The sequence below is a fragment of the Oncorhynchus gorbuscha genome, linkage group LG15 (genome assembly GCF_021184085.1).
Source record: "Oncorhynchus gorbuscha isolate QuinsamMale2020 ecotype Even-year linkage group LG15, OgorEven_v1.0, whole genome shotgun sequence".
Lineage (NCBI taxonomy): Eukaryota > Metazoa > Chordata > Actinopteri > Salmoniformes > Salmonidae > Oncorhynchus > Oncorhynchus gorbuscha.
Genome location: NC_060187.1, coordinates 67336400 through 67356466, shown reverse-complemented (window position 1 = coordinate 67356466; position 20067 = coordinate 67336400). Strand labels below are relative to the sequence as shown.

The following is a 20067-nucleotide window of genomic DNA, read 5'->3' as shown; positions in this document are numbered from 1 at the left end:
CCGTCCCGAGCCATTATTTGCCTGTTTGTGGCCTGCCTGTTTGCTTGCACGGTTCTTGTCCATCTCCTTTGACCGCTCATCGAGTTGTTTTCTCCCACAGGACTGCCGCTGACTGGATGTTTTATTGTTTGTCGCACTATTCTCTTTAAATCTTACACACTGTCGTGCGTGAAAAGCTGAGGAGGCCAGCCGTTTCTGAGATACTGGATCCAGCGCGCCTGGCACCGACAATCATGCCACGCTCGGGTCACTCGTTTTGCCCATTTTAACATTCAATCGAACAGTAACTGAATGCCTTGATGCCAGTCTGCCTGCTATATACAGCAAGCCACGTGACACACTGTCTGTAGGAGCGAACCATTTTCATGAACGGGATGCTGTACTTAATAAACTGGGTGTATATGGTTAATACTTAACCTCCAGCGATTTATTTTACTTTTGAAAAGCAATATCCCAAGTATAAATACAGTAAAGTACACCCCCCCCCCCCACTTGTGCCATGTCACGAATTAACTGGACCACTTATTGAGATGTGGCTTTTGTTTAGTAAATCAGGTGTTAAATGAGGTGAAAAGGAGCCCACTTTAATATTAGGTTACATACCCAGTCTACTTGGTTGGCCACATCCAGCATTCGATAGATGATAGTCTTGTTGATTTTCTGGTAGTTAAGGTACTGTAAAAAAGAACCGTTATTGATTAGGACAATAGAGACAGAACATGATGGGATTGGTCTAAATGTACTGGGTTCTCTTCAGAGTGCAGCTACGTCAGTGCCTTGCTTACACTAAGGGGCATTGTCGTACATTAGCCTTATCGTACATTACCTCTTCGTGATCAGCTACAAGCACAAGCTCTATGTACTTGGTCTCTGAGAGAATGTCCCTCTTACTCTGCAAAAAAAGCAAAGTGTAAACAAAAGACATTCGGGCCAATGTACAGTACAGTATGTTGTCGACAATTCAGGGAAGACAGTATGGTATTTTCAACAGTGGCGAAAACATTAGTAGTTCCAATTCCTAGATAAACATTTGATTGTGCTTCCAGCCCCTCTCACCCTGTGTGGGACTTGTGGTGGGATGTGGATGGGGGGTACAGGTGTATGGGACACCCCACAGCCCCCAACACTACCCCTCTCCAGAGGTCTGGTGGAGTAAAGCAGGTGCATCCCCTCCTCCTCCTTCTCTTCCTCCCCTCCACTCTCCTCTGCCCCCTCCTCATGGTCTTCCTCAGGCTGCAGCTCAAAGCTCAGGGTGGAGTTGATAGCCACCACACCCCTGAGGGAGAGGGGAATAAACAGGGACTCACTCAACAGGGAGTCAACAGCGGCAGAAAATGCAGTCCAAGTTCCAAGTAAATACAGTTACTTCAGGTGAGGACATGGTTCAAGGCTCTGCTAGCAACCAGATTACCTTTTCTACATAAACATGACCCTAAACCAAGTATATGGCCACACGGTCTTCCCACGTGAGTAAAGAGCTCTAAATAACTCCAACTCTAAATAAAGGTCAAGAGGACTTTCCATGGATTTCCGCCAAGTTCATTTGGATATCCCTAAAGTATCCAGGTCAGCGGAAGGGACCCCAGATTAAAACTGTCACTTTCTCAAATCGGGTGATTAGTACGCTTGAGGAGGTCAGAGTTCTTTCTGATGAATCTGAATTGGATTAAAGCCACCTCACGGTCGATCATTCCGCCCCACTCACATGACCATGACGCTCACATAACCATGACGTCGTTCGTACTGCAGGCAAAGATGAAGTGCCCTTAGTAAAGACTTCCCCTTTATAATAATAGGTTCACCATATAGTGCACCACAAAGGGAGTAACTCAGGAGGGTGATTAAGTGGGATAAGGCTGACCCCTGTTTATATTATTTTACTGGTTTTAAATGCATGAACCGTTACATAACAGATAATGAAATGCATATCCTAGCCTCCGTGCTTCTACACCTGCATTGCTTGCTGTTTGGGGTTTTAGGCTGGGTTTCTGTACAAGACTTTGAGATATCAGCTGATGTACGAAGGGCTATATAAATACATTTGATTTGATTTGCTTACGGTCATAAGGTAATGCGGGTAAACCTATTGAGCCGTTAGGCTCTATTTCTTCATGGAAAACCTAAAAGGCATGACTACATAGTATGAATTTGTATGATCTCACTTCCATGGACACCATTCTCAAATCAAGTAGTGACAGAGTGGAAATGATCCTAATTTTGACAGGCTGCATACCATCCTGTAGTTTTGACAGAGAGTTCAAGTTGATATTATTACCTGAGTCCAGAGCAGGTACTGAGAGCCACCCTGGACTGTGGGAAGCCCCTCACTGAGCCGTGGTAGTAGCAGTGAGTCTATGAGATCACAACCAGGGAGAGAGGAGTCAACATAATATAAGGACGGCATTATTATCCAAGCTCATATGAACTAACTTGCCGTTTTCATATCAACCCCTTTAACAATTCTACCTATAACAAATCAGAACATTTACAACACATTACTTACCACTGTGCTCTCCTCTAAAGAAACCCCAGTGCCATTAGGGAGGTAGTAGAAGACATTGGGGGGCTTGGGCAGGAGAGCGCTGCAGGTAGAGGACAGGGTTACTGTACATTCATTCAGACTAATTCCTCTGAAGATTTAACTGAAGTCCGAACGTTTTATTGTTGATGATAAATCCCTTTATGAAACTATGAAGTCTTAACTCAACGATGGCAAAGGTTGGGGCATTTCTGCATCACAACTCCCCATTCAGATAGCTAAAGCTTATGATTACATATATTTTATTCTTCTGATATTTTAAAATGGAGTATCTTTTGTTAGTGAGCTTACTGGTTTTTCTCCAGGTCCAAAAGATAGATGCTGCCTCCAATTTGAAGACCACACTGTAGCTTGTCTGGGTGACCGTTCTGTGAAAGGAAAAGAAACATACACCTGGTAATGTGTACTGTGATTTTGATCCTCATAAGTCAGTGGATAATTGAACTAACTGTAATACAAAAATTAGGTTGGACACTTCCCCCTAACAACTGTTGTGCTAAAGGGGAACAAGGACCTTGTGTGACCAAATTAACTCATTGTCCAACAAAATCTTTCCAGCAATTACATTGTTTGCTGTTGTTGTTGTTGTAATCACTCAATGTTTCAACACGGTGTACTCATGATTAGCACGTGATGAGTGTCTTAATGAGCGAATGCCGCCAAGAGCAGCTTGAAGTGGCAAACGGGGCAAAGGGACAATCTCCTTAGTGAAACAGCAGTAATATCCAGTACCACCATGTGGTCTTTCTTATTAACCCTGCAAAGTTTAAAGGATTGAGGCTTAGGAAGTCCTGCATAGTTCATAAAGAGCATTTTATGTACACAATGACCTATATCCTTTAGAGGCTGATGGACAACATTTCAGATGTAGTAGACAGCTATGGAGCGCTCATCCTTTCTCCGCACTAAAGTTCCATTATTACGCAACGCTCAAATTGGATAATACTATATACTTTGAATCCCTTCAGCCAATCAATACTCATCCCATCAAACCAGTCAGCAGACATGAAATGAGATGGTGCGATTAAAGTTATACTTTGTCTATGGCTGCAGGCGCCCCTGAGCACTACCTGTCAACGCTTACACCTGCATGCTCTCTAAAAATAAACCCAGTCTCTAAATGCGTGCTGCACCCAGTCTTTGATTGGCACCTAAGCACAATACTGGAGCCCAAATGAGCTGAATCAGACTGTCAGCCAGGGTTACCCCTCATAGGCACTAAGGACCAGGCTATAAATGGACTTCATTTGCCTGCTGCACATTTCTCTCACCAAATGCAGAGACAGCGGTGGGTAAACGACATCCTCTCCCTCTTTTCATGTCCATTTCCCCATGCGCTTCCATCTCATTACAGTCATTCCCCCCCAGCGGGAACTAACACCGTCTCTCTTCCTGCCATTCAGTCATTTTCTAGTGCATTTAACGGCTCCACCTATGAAGACAGGGAGTAAGTGAAACCCTTCCTGTTGGCGCTTCCCTCCATCCCCACCGCAGAGTGCTGCTTCCTCGCTTTCTCCTCTCCAGCTAACTGACAGGAATTGGCAGGGGATCAGGCTTGGGAATGGGATGGGAGTACAGGCAGTAAGGTAATGGTGGTGACAGTATGGCAGAGAGGTCTGTTCAGTTCCAAGTAGCGGTTAGTGACTATGAGGAACCAGAGAGTCTAAATCGTCTGTGGACCGGCAAAAACCATGCTGGATAATGTCATTGCCGGGTACCCAAGTCCAAGAACAACTTACACCCAATTCACTCAGAAGTATTCTACTGTCCACAGTCCCAGAAATATTGTAACATCATCATGGTTCATATGACACATACAACTGTGTCCCTGTACCATAGGCTCTAAGAGGCTATTAGTAATAACATAACTATTCACACTGGAACCCAGTCATTGGATATGTACGAAATATAACTGCTTCCACATCCAAGAATATCATAATCTAAGAAGAATCCCAGAAGTAGATGATGATAATTGAGGGGGATTTCTGATAGAGGAAATTATGGTTGAAATGATTAATTATGTATACATTATTGATTAGAACCATTTATTCTAATACTATTATGTTATGGTATGAACTGTTACTGAAAATGTAAGCAGAACGAATTAATTGTCTGTGCCTCTTGGGTAGTTTAAGGGGGAAGGATGATATAGCTTTTCAGACAAGATAAGGATGTTTGGGTTATGTTCCATTAGGGGAGAAAAAGTATATCTTTTAGACAGTTTGGAATGTAGTTTTATGGGGGGAGTAGGAGAAGAGTTTCAGACCTAAAAACAATGGGCTCGTGTGAGAATCGGAGAGAGGGGGTGAAACTGATGACGTCATTTTATGTTCTCTCCTTAAAATGTAATGTTCTTTGTATTATGGGTCAGTACTCATCAAGAATAAATGCTGAACTTGTTTTTAAGACTGGTCTCTTGCTAATTCATGCAAATGATAAACTTACAACTTATAATGAATTAGAAATGAGTGCGAATTGAATTGGTTTTGGCAATAAAACATAAAGGAATTTAGAATTCCTCTATCAATTTCCAATACATTTGAATGAAAATATAACTCTGGTCTATTTCTAGTTCCTATAGTCTTTATTAGAATCAGAGGGCTTCGGTGAGGTCATTCACCACAGTATGTAAGGAGAGTGTGACTGAGTTATGTTGGGTGGACCTGTGTTTTTGTACCGCCAGGGCAAGAGTCCAATGGGTAACCAACAAAGCCTCTAGGCACAATGGTGGAGATCTGGCTAAAAACTACAAGGCAAAAAAACAAACTACAGTAATGTCAGTTATGTGTCCAAAGAGAATCAAGATTAAGGGTGAGAAAGCAATAGGGAGAGAAAGAGATAGGAAGACATACAGCACATGTACACACTCTCTCAAACATCTGCATCTTTTGGCAAGCTGCCTTGGATTGTGGTTTTGGGGAGAGAGGTCAGAGTAGAAACAGGGCTCCTTCCAGAGCAGAGCAGAGCTACATCTGTTCAGGGCTCTAGTGGAGGATCACACCCAAATATCTGGAGCTCAGCCAAGAAACACCCACCCTCTCCACACTTTGTTTGTCATTGACTCACTTCTCCCTTTCTCACCCTCTCCCTCTACTTTGAGCATTACAATTTCTCTTATATTTCTCTCCTCGTCTCTCCCTCTTCCTCCTGAATCTTTACCTCACACTCGCAACTGGTCTCTCGTTTCACTCTCACTGGCATTTCACTTTCACCTCTGTCATTCTTTATCCTATCGACAACCATGTCCACTCCATCTCTGCTGCCATTAACTCTCCTTCCCCCACTCTCTACCTTCACCCTCTCCTCTTATTTCCCCCCTCTCCTTCAGTGAGGTAAGTATCCCAGGCCGTGACCTCCTGCTAGTAACAAGATGAGCTCACCGCCACATGAATGCTGGGTGGGGTCCATTCAGACCCAGAGCTGCTTGTGACCCAGAGCAGAAGAAATAAACCAGGGAGGAGGAGAGGGGAAAAGGGGCGGAGGGGGTGTAACGGAGGAAGGGAGGGACAGGGCGAGTCGTGATTCCTCTCCAGCTCTTTCAGCTCAACGGACGAGTGTGAGGGAGGGAAATACAATCAGTCAGCTCCTGGGATGTCTGTCTTCCTCAGTCCCTGTTGTGCTTCTCTGTTATTTAGTCTGATCCAGAGCAGCCCTGGATCCTGTTTATGGATCAAGTCTGGACATGTGAATGGAGTGTGCCTGTCCACTATCTGAGGGAAATCTCTGGGTTAGTTCATGACTTGTTATTGTAATGCAAAGGGTACACAACAAAGTAAATTAATGTACAATGGGCAACATGAGGTAGAGGAGTGTCGCATTCAACTCCAGTCCCAAAGGGAATGTGGTGTTTGCTGGCTCTTCTCCTCTTCCCTAGCACTTGACTGATTAATATCAATGAACCAGATCGTCAACATGTCCTGGTTTATAAATGTTCAACAGATGATGATAATGAAGGCAAGAGTGAAAACCACTTCACTGAAACTCATGTCTGCCTCTGATTGTTTCTTTACTGCTGTGCATGGATATCCAGAACTAACCTCACCAATAGGAAACAAGTGATTAATTCCCATTTAACTAGTAGCCTGCCTACTTGCATTACCTTCACTTGGGCTTAGAGAAGTACTCAGTGATTTGAATTACTTTTGGGGTATAATTAATGATCTGGTTATATAAACACGACCCCGGTTTGGGATTAACTCAAGACCATTCTTTACCCGGCTCAATACACCACACACCCTAGTGAAACACTTTCCCTACAGACACTTTCTTAAGTAGATAAGAGCCCCCCCCCCCCTTTACGTAAAGAATCAGTCTTACCATGCTTTGGGTGTAAGACAATAATGCCCCCCTCACACACACACGGCTGTCTTAATGGTAGGGTAAAGGGTTGGGGTGGCAGAAATGCTCACTGTCAACACAGAGCGATCGTGCTCTGAATTAGGTCCCCTCCTTAAACTGTATTAAGGTGAAGCTCCCTGCTGCACGCCTTACACATCAGAGTTCCGTGTGTGTGTGTGTGTGTGTGTGTGTGTGTGTGTGTGTGTGTGTGTGTGTGTGTGTGTGTGTGTGTGTGTGTGTGTGTGTGTGTGTGTGTGTGTGTGTGTGTGTGTGTGTGTGTGTGTGTGTGTGTGTGTGTGTGTGTGTGTGTGTCACAAATCCATCCATAACCAAGTTGGTGTGGAGGCTAATAATAACATGTCTGTATTTTCTTCTTAAAACATTTATTTCCAACATCAATGTGGCAACTGTCTGAAAGTTTGTCTGACAAAGTAGATCTATTCATGGTTCAACGTTGACAGAAGCTATTCAGGCCAAGTCAAGTGCCTCTCCCAAGAGGACACAAGTCGCCTGCTCCACCATAAGAAATGAAACTAACGCTGTGGTGACTGGTATGTTTTCTTCTTTAATATCTCACTCATGTATAATCAATCTGAGATCCTAATTGGGCTGGGAGTTACACGCATTTCATCAAAAAGGAACTCGTAGTTCTTTTGAACTAACTAAAATAATCATCTGTACTTGTAGCATGGTAATGATATGCAAAGAATATACACTCAGATATTTTTGCCTCGAGAGAACATTTATGATCATCTTATCTATAGCTAATCATGCTTTGCTAGACAAATAAAAGATCTACATTTAACGTGATGAAGTTGCACACTATCATGGGGATTACATTCAAGTAAGTGCACTCAGTTCGAGTGGTGAATTTCAATACTTTTAATTAGTGTTATTTAGAGCACAAGTGGTGGCTCTAACTTCTAAGGTCACACTTGGCTCGGGTTAGAGTGATCTTTATCACTTGAATACCCTGGACGGGGAAATAGAACGTTACAGGAATTACATTGTACAGGGGGTGGGTGGGTGTTGATGAGGGTTGACGGACAAAGTTTGTATAACAGACACACACAGTCGCGCCCCTCCTATATGACACTATCCTCCACCTTTCCTCTAATTTCTGACAAACAATCTAAAAACAGATCCCGGTTTCCATGGTTACACGTTGCATGTATTTTGAGTGAGTATGTGAATCACTGGTGTTATGTTCGTCAGTATGAGCAGTAGGCTGTGGGTGCAGTAATCTCATGACAAGTGAAAAACGGCTACTCATTCATCAATGACTGCAGTGATTCAGAGGATAAACCACACAATAATGTAAGAATTAGGAGTGACTCTCCGCCAATGAGGCCCACTCAACTGTGTTATTTGTATGACAGTGCAGTGCCCTGGTGTGTTTTGAAACCAGTAAACAAACATCTAGGTGCCTGATGGAGACAATGGGGTTCAACCTTTTGAAAGTCAACACTCCGATCCAGTAGCTGGCTTAAAAAATGATGTGCAAAAATGTAGCCCTGTCATGCTCTTATTCTCTACTTTCCTCTGTGTGTGTGTGTGTGTGTGTGTGTGTGTGTGTGTGTGTGTGTGTGTGTGTGTGTGTGTGTGTGTGTGTGTGTGTGTGTGTGTGTGTGTGTGTGTGTGTGTGTGTGTGTGTGTGTGTGTGTGTGTGTGTGTGTGTGTGTAAAGGAGGGTGTTCTGCTGTCTGGCTTCCTTTTTTGTGCTAATATAATAGAGGAAGGAAGTAGGCGCCTTGACATATTTTACAGGGAGCTTCCTGAATAAAAACTATGATCTGAAGAAGGTGGGGGGGAACTGGGGAACTTTAAGAGGACAGACACTTCCTGTGCAGCTGACAGGAGGTCTGAAATCATATCCTGAAGAATTCCCCCATATCACTCACTCCACCCAGAGAGGAGAACATGATAACACTGACGACCTTCGAATAGAAAACAAATGTGAGCCGCACATTGGAATTGGAATAACCAGGTGTGGGTTTGATGTTAGTTTGTGATAGAAATCTGCAGTTTAAAATTAGGAGTTCTTATGGGACCTGTAAAAATAATAATGGTTATTAACCTCTGACACTAAAAAAATAAAGGCCACTTTATAAAAGTGCTCTGGGATCACTGAATGAAGAATGGTAACATGTAAGCCTGGAAATAGAAAGCCGGTAATGGAAGTAGGACCCAGAGTAATAGTATGTGTATGGCCCTGTGTAGAACGATACTCTCACAGACACATTCTCTTGATGTCTGTAGTCTCACCTGCAAGGCCTCACTCAGACTTCTATTGTGTCCGTCCACTACCACAAAGGGCCTGGTCCTCTCCAGTGGCTTGCCGTGCCTACTACCATGGTGGTGCTCTGGACCTGGGGACAGGGAGAGATGGGATTCATAGGAAAATGTGGTCTTATGTCCCTTGAGGCGCTATATTCAGATGAATAAATCACTTTGATACTATAACATCAGTGGATGGAGAAACTATTTTGTTAATGCTAGTAGTGACCCTAAAATCTAAATTCTCAGCTAATGGCAACCAATTACCCTAGTAGTCAGTGAACCCCCGTCCCCATGGGGCAATGCTAATGCTAAGATAAAGTCAGCCATATCCCAGATGGATATCCCTTAGTCATAAGGAAAAACTAATGTGGTATGCAGGCTTAGGGTAGGAAATGCAGGAAACCTACAATTTTCATTAAATGGTTTCAATATGCCAGGAAAAAAAGCTCAGCATCACAATCTTAACTAAGCATGTACAATTCAAGCTAATTGCACAAACCAATCAGTGATGCCAGATGTGCTTATAACAGCTCATGCGCTCTGTTTCTTAGCAGGCATATCTTCTGACTCCTTTCTTCACACACACATAAAACAGACACAGCTGCATTAACTTCAGTACAAGGGGCTCTGTGTCCCCTGTCCGTTCCTAGTACAACTGTTGTCCAGAGCCTGTATTAGGCTAGTTATAGATGACTGGCTGGCTGGCAGGTGTCTCGAGGACTAACAAGCAGCAGACCACCTCCCAGTGCCCATTTTACAATAGCCTACCTATGTACAGTTGAAGTCGGAAGTTTAAATACATTTAAATTCCTGACATTTAATCATAGTAAAAATGTCCTGTCTTAGGTCAATTAGGATCACCACTTTATTTTAAGAATGTGACATGTCAGAATAATAGTAGAGAGAATGATTTATTTCAGCTTTTATTTCTTTCATCACATTCCCAGTGGGTCAGACGTTTACATACACTCAATTAGTATTTGATAGCATTACCTTGAAATTGTTTAACTTTGGTCAAACGTTTTGGGTAGCCGTCCACAAGCCTCCCACAATAAGTTGGGTGAATTTTGGCCGATTCCTCCTGACAGAGCTGATGTAACTGAGTCAGGTTTGTAGGACTCCTTGCTCACACACGCTTTTTCAGTTCTGCCCACAATTTTTCTATGGGATTGAGGGTTTTGTGATGGCCACTCCAATACCTTGACTTTGTTGCCCTTAAGCCAGTTTGCCATAATTTTGGAAGTATGCTTGGGGTCATTGTCCGTTTGGAAGACCCATTTGCCACCAAGCTTTAACTTCCTGACTGATGTCTTGAGATGTTGCTTCAATATATCCACGTAATTTTCTTTCCTCATGATGCCATCTATTTTGTGAAGTGCACCAGTCCCTCCTTCAGCAAAGCACCCCAACAACATGATGCTGCCACCCCGTGCTTCACGGTTGGACGGTTGGGATGGTGTTCTTCAGCTTGCATGCATCCCCTTTTTCCTCCAAACATAACGATGGCCATTATGGCCAAACAGTTATATTTTTGTTTCATCAGACCAGAGGACATTTCCCCAAAAAGTACAATCATCGTCCCCATATGCAGTGGCAAACCGTAGCCTGGATATTTTATGGAGGTTTTGGGACAGTGGCTTCCTTCTTGCTGAGCGGCCTTTCAGGTTATGTCGATATAGGACTCGTTTTACTGTGGATACAGATACTTTTGTACCTGTTTCCTCCAGCATCTTCACAAGGTCCTTTTATGTTTTTTGCACTTTCCGCACCAAAGTATGTTCATCTCCAGGAGACAGAAAGCATTTCCTGCCTGAGCGGTATGACGGCTGCTTGGTCCCATGGTGTTTATACTTGAGTACTATTGTTTGTACAGATGAACGTGGTACCTTCAGGCATTTGGAAATTGCTCCCAAGGATGAACCAGACTTGTGGAGGTCTACAATCTTTTTCTGAGGTCTTGGCAGATTTCTTTTGATTTTCCCATGATGTCAAGCCCAGAGGCACTGAGTTTGAAGGTCGGCCTTGAAATACATCCACAGGTACACCTCCATATGACTCAAATGACGTCAATTAGCCTATCAGAAGCTTCTAAAGCCATGACATAATTTTCTGGAATTTTCCAAGTTGTTTAAAGACACAGTCAACATAATGTATGTAAACATCTGACCCACTGAAATTGTGAGAGTGAAATATAAATGAAATTATCTGTCTATAAACAATTGTTTGAAAAATGACTTGTGTCTTGCACAAAGTAGATGTCCTAACAGACTTGCCCAAACTGTAGTTTGTTAACAAGAAATTTGAGTGGTTGAAAAACAAGTTAATGACTCCAACCTAAGTGTATGTAAACTTCCGACTTCAACTATAGACTGAACAAAAATATAAACACAACATGGTTTCATGAGCTGAAATAAAAGACTGCAGACATTTTCCATATGTTCAAAAAGCTTATTTCTCTCAAATGTTGTGCACAAATTTGTTTACATCCTTGTTAGTGAGCATTTCTCCTTTGCCAAGATATGATATAGTCTTATACTCAGCTGGCCCCTCCCAATATTTTGTGTTAAATGCTCTACAACAAATATTTCTTAGTGTCCAACAAGCTTTCTCTGCCCTTAACCTTGATCTGAACACCTTTAAAACAAAGGTCATGTGGTTTGGTAAGAAGAATGCCCCTCTTCCCACAGGTGTGATTACTACCTCTGAGGGTTTAGAGCTCGAGGGAGCCACCTCATACAAGTACTTGGGAGTATGGCTAGACTGTACACTGTCCTTCTCTCAGCATATTTCAAAGCTGCAGGCCAAAGTTAAATCTAGCCTTGGTTTCCTCTATCATATTCACTCCTTTCACCCCAGCTGGCAAACTAACCCTGATTCAAATGACCATCCTGCCCATGCTAGATTATGGAGACATAATCTATAGATCGGCAGGTAAGGGTGCTCTCGAGTGGCTAGATGTTCTTTACCATTCGGCCATCAGATTTGCCATCAATTCTCCTTATAGGACACATCACTGCACTCTATACTCCTCTGTAAACTGGGCATCTCTGTATACCCGTCGCAAGACCCACTGGTTAATGCTTATTTATAAAACCCTCTGAGGCTTCCCTCCCCTCTATCTGAGATATCTACTGCAGCCCTCATCTTCCACATACAACACCCGTTCTGCCAGTCACACCCGTTCTTCCGGTCCCCAAAGAAAAGACATCCCTGGGTCGCTCTCTTTTCAGTTCGCTGCAGCTAGTGACTGGAACAAGCTGCAACAAACACTCAAACTGGACAGTTTTATCTCAATCTCTTCATTCAAAGACTCAATCATGGACACTCTTACTGACAGTTGTAGCTGCTTTGTGTGATGTATTGTTGTCTCTACCTTCTTGCCCTTTGTGCTGTTGTCTGTGCCCAATAATGTTTGTAACATGTTGTTTTGCTACAATGTTGTTGTCATGTTGTGTTGCTACCATGCTGTGTTGTCATGTGTTGCTGCCTTGCTATGTTGTTGTCTTAGGTCACTCTTTATGTAGTGTTGTCTCTTGTCGTGATGTGTGTTTTGTCCTATATTTATGTTATAATAAATATATATATACAGTAGGCCGTCATTGTAAATAAGAATTTGTTCTCAACTGCCTTGCCAAGTTAAATAAATAAAATAATATCAAGAAGCTGATTAAACAGCATGATCATTACATAGGTGCACCTTGTGCTGGGTTCAATAAAAGGTCACTCTAAAATGTGCAGGTTTGTCACACAACACAATGCAACAGATGTCTCAAGTTGAGGGAGCATGCAATTGGCATACTGACTGCAGGAATGTCCACCAGAGCTGTTGCCAGATAATTTAATGTTTATTTCTCTACCATAAACCACCTCCAACATATTTGAGAATTTGCCCCAAATGGGACAGAATGCGTGTCCAGCGACTGTCAAGGCAATATCTAAACAATTAAGTGAAGAGGTCTTTACGGCCTACACCCGAATTTACTAGAAACGTTATTGTAAGTGTTTAGAAAGTAAAGGTATCAGATAAATATTAATTGTAATTGGCATGTATGCTAGGCTCCAGTATAGAGGGTTAACTGACTGTAGGATAGGCCTAAAATGTAATGTCATTTTGGGTGAATTTGAGAGTGCCCAGGCACGGACTGAAATGACATTTTAATGACAGTACCTTTGAAGTTGCCTAGGCTAAACTAGGGTTACAAATACCTACTTGTAAGTGAGGGGTGGGACGATACTGTTGTTGCGTTCAAAAGAGACAGCTTCTCTTGTGGCTTCTCCATCTCTGTCTTATCTGAATTCATATGACTTTCCGCCATCAGATATTCCTGCAAATCGGCATCGAGCAGCAATCCTAAACGGTTACTAGGTAACGTATTTGATTGAGTACCGCGAAATGTAACAGTCTCGAGTAGCACCAATGTTACCAGAGCTCTAGACGGAAGCATTGTTGCGCAGTGACATTAGCTCGTGTCCATCAACTAATCCACGTAAAAGGTGTAAAACAAGGCATTCAAAAACGGAGAAAGGTCACAGGTTCTGTTGGAGGAAACTATACCGCTACCTCAATTTGCCTACAGGGGCAAATGTCAAGCGAAAGTCCATGATAGTATCGACAAATGCAAAGCAGAGCAGAAGTGTTGCTTGTGCCAGTCAATCGAACGTGTAACTTTATTTCAAGAGGCTTCATTCACCTGCGCCATTAGCCCACACCATAAAGTCCTGTAACCAACCTCGAACCAAGCCCAGCTTGCTGTCCGTAGCCTCTGGCTGCCGTTATCGCAGGGTCATACTTCCAGTACCGTTACCTTCACACACAGAGCTACTACAACATATGTCCATTCCGTAGCGGAGATGAGCCCACTGTGATCTCGTTAAAATCCCAAAGTACTATTCAGAATATCTTAATTCCCGAAAGACAGACTGCTTCGCACATGCAAGACATTCGGGCACAAAACTGAGTCCGTGTATTACAGCGATGGTGTAATCGCATTTCAACGCCCGAACAGGGCGGGATTTTCTCTTGTGTTTTAACTCTTTACTGCCTGAATCTTTCTGCGGTGACATTCAAGACAGCCGCGTATTCTAACCTTACAACATTTCTATATAGCGAATTCTAAAATGACTAAATCGATGTATAAAGTCCTGCATTTTAAGGTAATTAAGTGTGACTAAATTATTCAATTGTTTACCTTACACACAGACAGGCTATTTAATCTGATAATATCAAGTTATCCTATTGTCTGAACATCCCAAAGAATTAGCTGGATCTACAGTTTTGTCAATTGTCAGCATTGCTAAATAACAACTGCAATCTGCTGAAACCTCTGGTGAAACAGATGCTATTGTTAGTCTAGTTGATTTAACAGTTAATTAGTCACAGGAAATACAACTTTGGACAGGGATTCAAAGAATGAAACTATTTCCTTCAGAACAAGACTTGAAAGAAATGAGCCAAGATAAACATTTAACAGTGCATAATGATCAACTGTTCATTCGGCAAGTTTGTTTTATTGCCATTGAAAAAGATTCAGGACCAAAACCTGTAATGGCCTAATATGCTAAATATCTTTAATAATAATAATAATATATGCCATTTAGCAGACGCTTTTATCCAAAGCAACTTACAGTCATGTGTGCATACATTCTACATATGGGTGGTCCCGGGAATCGAACCCACTACCCTGGCGTTACAAGCTCCATGCTCTACCAACTGAGCTACAGAAGGACACCCTAATAGGTGTCTGCATATCTTTACTGTCTGCATATCATTTAGGTGGTCGCCCTAACATAGTACATGTCTGTGTCTGAACAGCTATCTACTGGGTCCCAGTTACTAGTGGGACACAGGTGGTACAGATCCTGCCCAGGTCCCTCCAGCACTGGCGCCAGTAGGCCGCCTGGGACTGTGCACTTCACGGCCCGGTCACCCCTCTGCCTCTCCCAACACACACAGCACCACCGCAGCCTGCAGCCCAGTCTGGACAACACCTAAACAGGAGAGTGGAGGTGAAGGGTAGAAAGAGAGCAGAAAAGTGGGAGTCATAGAGAGTGGGATGGGGAGAGTACAGTAGGTAAGACGGGGCAGTGTTAAATAACAGTACAATTCAATGAAAGGAACATATTTTCCCTAATTAGATTATTGGGTGTCGCATGGAATGAAAAGCATTAGTGAAGACAGAAGAGGCTAATACAACAGCATGTAAGACCGGATGGAGAGAGAAGGGCCCAGGAAGGAGAGTGAGAGGGAGGCTGCATCCCAAAGAGTTTGTCTGTGTTTGTTTAGATTTGTCTTGGAGATCATTCCCAGAAAAGAGTAAGCCCATTTTACTTCAAAATTAAAGGCACTGTCATTCTGTCATGAGTTCTCAGAGTTCATCCCATCAACTAAATCAGGAAATAGAAGGGTTCAAAGACCTTTAGGAAAAAAATGGTTTAAACTCGGTTTAATGAGAGAGAGTAGTTAAATACACACAGTACGCACTGTTTTCTCTCCTGTTCCTAGCTGCATGAGTCGTGTCCATTACCTTTTGGTGAATGAGATGCGCCTCTTGATCTGCAGGTTATAAAGGAGCAGAGCGCGCCTCTTCTCCCGCAGACAGGCAGCCACAGTAGAGGGTGGACAGACAGAGAGAAATGGGGCAGTCAGATAAATGACAGTGAGCTAATATATAGTGTGTAGAACAGTAGGGCACAGACAGGCAAGATGTAGAAAAGTTCCTGTTGAATGAGATATTTGAATCACCCTGAACATGGGTACTAGACTTCACCACTGCTGAATCAACTTATTGTCCACCATTTTTATTTTATTTTTCATTTCACCTTTATTTAACCAGGTAGGCTAGTTGAGAATAAGTTCTCATTTGCAACTGTGACCTGGCCAAGATAAAGCATAGCAGTGTGAGCAGACAACACAGAGTTACACATGGAGTAAAAAATTAACAAGTCAATAAGTCAAAAAAAAGGGGGAGTCTATATACATTGACATCTATATAGCTGCTCAGATAGCAGATGTTTGAAGTTGGTGAGGGAGATAAACGTCTCCAACTTCAGCGATTTTTGCAATTCGTTCCAGTCACAGGCAGCAGAGAACTGGAACGAAAGGCGGCCAAATGAGGTGTTGGCTTTAGGGATGATCAGTGAGATACACCTGCTGGAGCGCGTGCTACGGATGGGTGTTGCCATCGTGACCAGTGAACTGAGATAAGGCGGAGCTTTACCTAGCATGGACTTGTAGATGACCTGGAGCCAGTGGGTCTGGCGACGAATATGTAGCGAGGGCCAGCCATCTAGAGCGTACAAGTAGCAGTGGTGGGTGGTATAAGGTGCTTTAGTGACAAAACGGATGGCACTGTGATAAACTGCATCCAGTTTGCTGAGTAGAGTGTTGGAAGCAATTTTGTATATGAGGATGCTTCTGGAGCACTGAACTCCTGAGGCCAGTTGGATTCATCTGTGAGCTGCACACTTTCACCATGTTGCACTTCTCTCCCACATGCTGTATGTGCAGCAGCTTAATTTTGCTTGATTTGTGAAACTAATCCCCTTCAGAGAGCATAAGGGGAGGACTAATAACAGGAATGACACTTCAGCTGATTTAGTGCTAAGTGAAAACACAGAGTGAAGGATTGCCCTCTATCTACTATGCCAGTCTCTCCCCTCACTGTAGTTTCTCTATAGGTGCTTTCAGACTGGCATTTTGAACCCAGGCAGCATTTCAATTATGATCCTGGAATGGCGAAACACTTCTGGTTTTTGTTCCTACTTGATCTATCATTGCACTCACCTCATCTGGTGTCCCAGGTCTAAACCAGTCCCTGATTAGAGAAGAATGAAAATCAGAAGTGTATCGAACCTCAAGGGACAGATTTCACACATGCATTTTCAACCCGGGCCAGAATTTTAAATGCTCAAAATACCTTTGAAAAACACTCTCCCTGTTGTGGAAATGCCAGCATGAAAAGTGTTTGTATCCCGCTTTCCCTCTGTTACTCTCTTACCCCCTCAAATTCTTAGTTTCTCTGCATACAGTATACACTTCTTCGCCCCTCGCTGTGCAGTAATGTAGGTAGGGCTTCAGTATGAGCAGAATGCGTAGTGTCTAATGCTATTACAATAAGCTGCTCTCAGGTAAGCACTGCTTTACTCGACACACACGAGCCAGTGCATTTCTTACAGGATTGGGGGAAAAGGGCCACATTCACTCTGTGTACACATTGTGCTAAAGCCTATTGAATACATTGAATTACAAACTGGGTGGTTCGAGCCCTGAATGCGGATTGGCTGACAAACCCATATACCACGGGTATGACAAAACATTTATTGTTACTGCTCCAATTACATTGGTAACTAGTTTATAATAGCAATAAGGCACCTTAGGGGTTTGTTATATATTGCCAAAATACCATGGCTAAAGGTTGTGCCTAAGAACAGCCCTTAGCCATGGTATATTGGCCATATACCACACCCTCTCGTGTGTTATTGCTTAAATATACCTCCACCAGCAATGGTGCACACGTTTGCATGAACATTTATATCCATTACGCCTGGATTAGGCTAGGTTTCTTCTTTTGGTCACGTTCCTAAATGCATGTTTATGGAGAACATGCATTTTATAAGCCTACAGATTCCTGGACTTAATTTTGGTGTTCATCTGGAACAATTAAGGGATATTAGAACAAAAACAAGAATGTGCACAACTGGCCTTAATGAGGTAGCTCAGTTTAGCTGTTGAATTTCACACAAATAGTGTATGATGTAAATGAAGGCCAAGCTTTCGGTTAGGATATTGTGTTTAGAGGTATGGGCAGGAGTCAAGCGCAGGAGAACAGAGATGTCCGAGTTGCATTCTTAATAGGCGAGTCCACAAACATATAGGTCAGGTACAATACCAAAATAAACGCCCTCGACAGAAGAGTAACCAGTTACTCACGGAAGCACTCGGTAGAATACGTAAAAGAAATCAGGCACAACCTCAACAAAACACGAATAATCCCACACAAACCTAAGCAGGCAACAGGGGTAATTATACACACAAAAATTAAAGCAAATGAAACCACGTGTGACAGAACCAAAGACAAAACTAACAAAAGGATCGGTGATGGCTAGTAGGCCGGTCGACGCCGACCACCGCCCAAACAGGGAGAGGAACCACCTTCGGTGAACGTCGTGACACTTTCTCCTGAACAATGATTTGTTTTATTTCTATTTATACTCAGCAGTCGACCCAGTAGCTGCTCCAATTTCCGGGGAGATATCCGTAACACAGCTAAGAACTCTGGGGAAATCAACCGTTTGTGATATCCAGATCGACTGCAAATACTAACAGTATTAGGAGCGTTTCTACTTTGTGCGACATTGTATTCTTTGTTTATTTGCAGGTCGCCCGACAAGACCCTACTGTTTGTTCAAACCTTCCCGTGCCAATTCCACAAGGGATAAAAAAAGGAGTGGAATAATAAATGTTAGTCTGCCTATTTAAAACGTTACATAGGCTGGGCCCAATGTCAACGTGCATGTTGTGTAGAGGCGCCCAGAGTTTTAATGTAGCTACTACTTAAGTTGAAACATTATGACCTTAGAAAAATATATATTTTTATGACTATACCAAACAAAAATATAAATTCAACATGGAAAGTGTTGGTCCCATGTTTCATGAGCTAAAAAATAAGATCCCTGAAATTTTCCAGACACACAAAAAGGTGATTTCTCTCAAATTTGTTTACATCCCTGTTAGTGAGAATTTCTCCTTTGCCAAGATAATCCAGCCACCTGACAGGTCTGGCATATTAAGAAGCTGATTGAACAGCATATTCATTACACATGTGCACCTTGTGCTGGGGACAATAAAAGGCCATTTTAAAATATGCAGTTTTGTCAAAACAATGCCTCAGATGTCTCAGATTGAGGGTGCGTGCAATTGAAATGGTGACTGCAGAAATGTCCCCCAGAGCTGTTGCTAGAAAATTGAATGTTTATTTATGGCATTGAAGCTTGTTTGGAGTATGGTGTCATCTGCATAGAGGTGGATTAGAGAATCACCAGCAGCAAGAGCGACATCATTGATATATACAGAGAAAAGAGTCAGCCTGAAAATGTAACCCTGTGGCACCCCCATAGAGACTGCCAGAGGTCCGGACAACAGACCCTCCGATTTGACACACTGTGTCATGTTTTGTCATTGGTTATCATGTCTTGTCTCTGTGCTTCCCTTCTATTCGTTTCCCTCTGCTGGTCTTATTAGGTTCTTTCCCTCTTTCTATCCCTCTCTTCCCCTCCCTCTCTCCCTCTCTCGCTCTCTCTCCCTATCGTTCCGTTCCTGCTCCCAGCTGTTCCTCATTCTCCTAACTACCTCATTTATTCTTTTCACACCTGTCCCCTATTTTGCCCTCTGATTAGAGCCACTATTTCTCCCTCTGTTTTCCGCTTCTGTCCTTGTCGGATCCTTGTATGATGTTCGCTGTTCTGTGTCCTTGTCTCGCCCTGTCGTGTTTTACCTTCTTCAGATGCTGCGTGTGAGCAGGTGTCTTAGTCTGCTACGGTCGGTGCCTTGCCGAAGCAACCTGCAGTCTATGGTCGAGTCTCCAGTCAGTCCTCGCTACTGACGAGTGGATTTCAGTTTTCCTGTTTTGTTTTCTCCTTGATAATATCCAGGATTATTACTTTTGTCAAATACTGGAATAAAGACTCTGTTTTCGTTAAGTCGCTTTTGGGTCCTCATTCACCAGCATAACAGAAGGATCCGACCAAGAATGGACCCAGCGACTACGGATTCTCGTAACACTGCCGTCGAGATCCAGGGAGCAATGCTCGGCAGACACGAGCAGGAATTGTCTGCTGCTCGTCATGCCGTTGAGACCCTGGCCGCTCAGGTTTCCGACCTCTCAGGACAGTTTCAGAGTCTTCGTCTCGTGC

The 20067-nt window shown here is 43.0% G+C and overlaps 1 protein-coding gene across 4 annotated transcripts in view; it reads right to left on the bottom strand.

Annotated features, from left to right (window-relative positions):
- The window catches only part of LOC123997839 (disintegrin and metalloproteinase domain-containing protein 15-like), a 37526-nt gene extending 23395 nt beyond the window's left edge, over positions 1-14131 (bottom strand). For all 4 annotated transcript variants that reach the window (XM_046302434.1, XM_046302436.1, XM_046302435.1 and 1 more), the window contains exons 1-8: positions 13367-14131; positions 9142-9245; positions 2831-2907; positions 2504-2582; positions 2276-2352; positions 1057-1276; positions 827-892; positions 604-675 (exon numbers count right to left, since the gene is read on the bottom strand). In XM_046302434.1, the coding sequence (XP_046158390.1) occupies positions 604-675; positions 827-892; positions 1057-1276; positions 2276-2352; positions 2504-2582; positions 2831-2907; positions 9142-9245; positions 13367-13601 (930 nt within the window). In that variant the 5' untranslated portion in view covers positions 13602-14131. The remainder of the gene's footprint in view (positions 1-603; positions 676-826; positions 893-1056; positions 1277-2275; positions 2353-2503; positions 2583-2830; positions 2908-9141; positions 9246-13366) is intronic.
- Positions 14132-20067: the final 5936 nt, after the last annotated feature.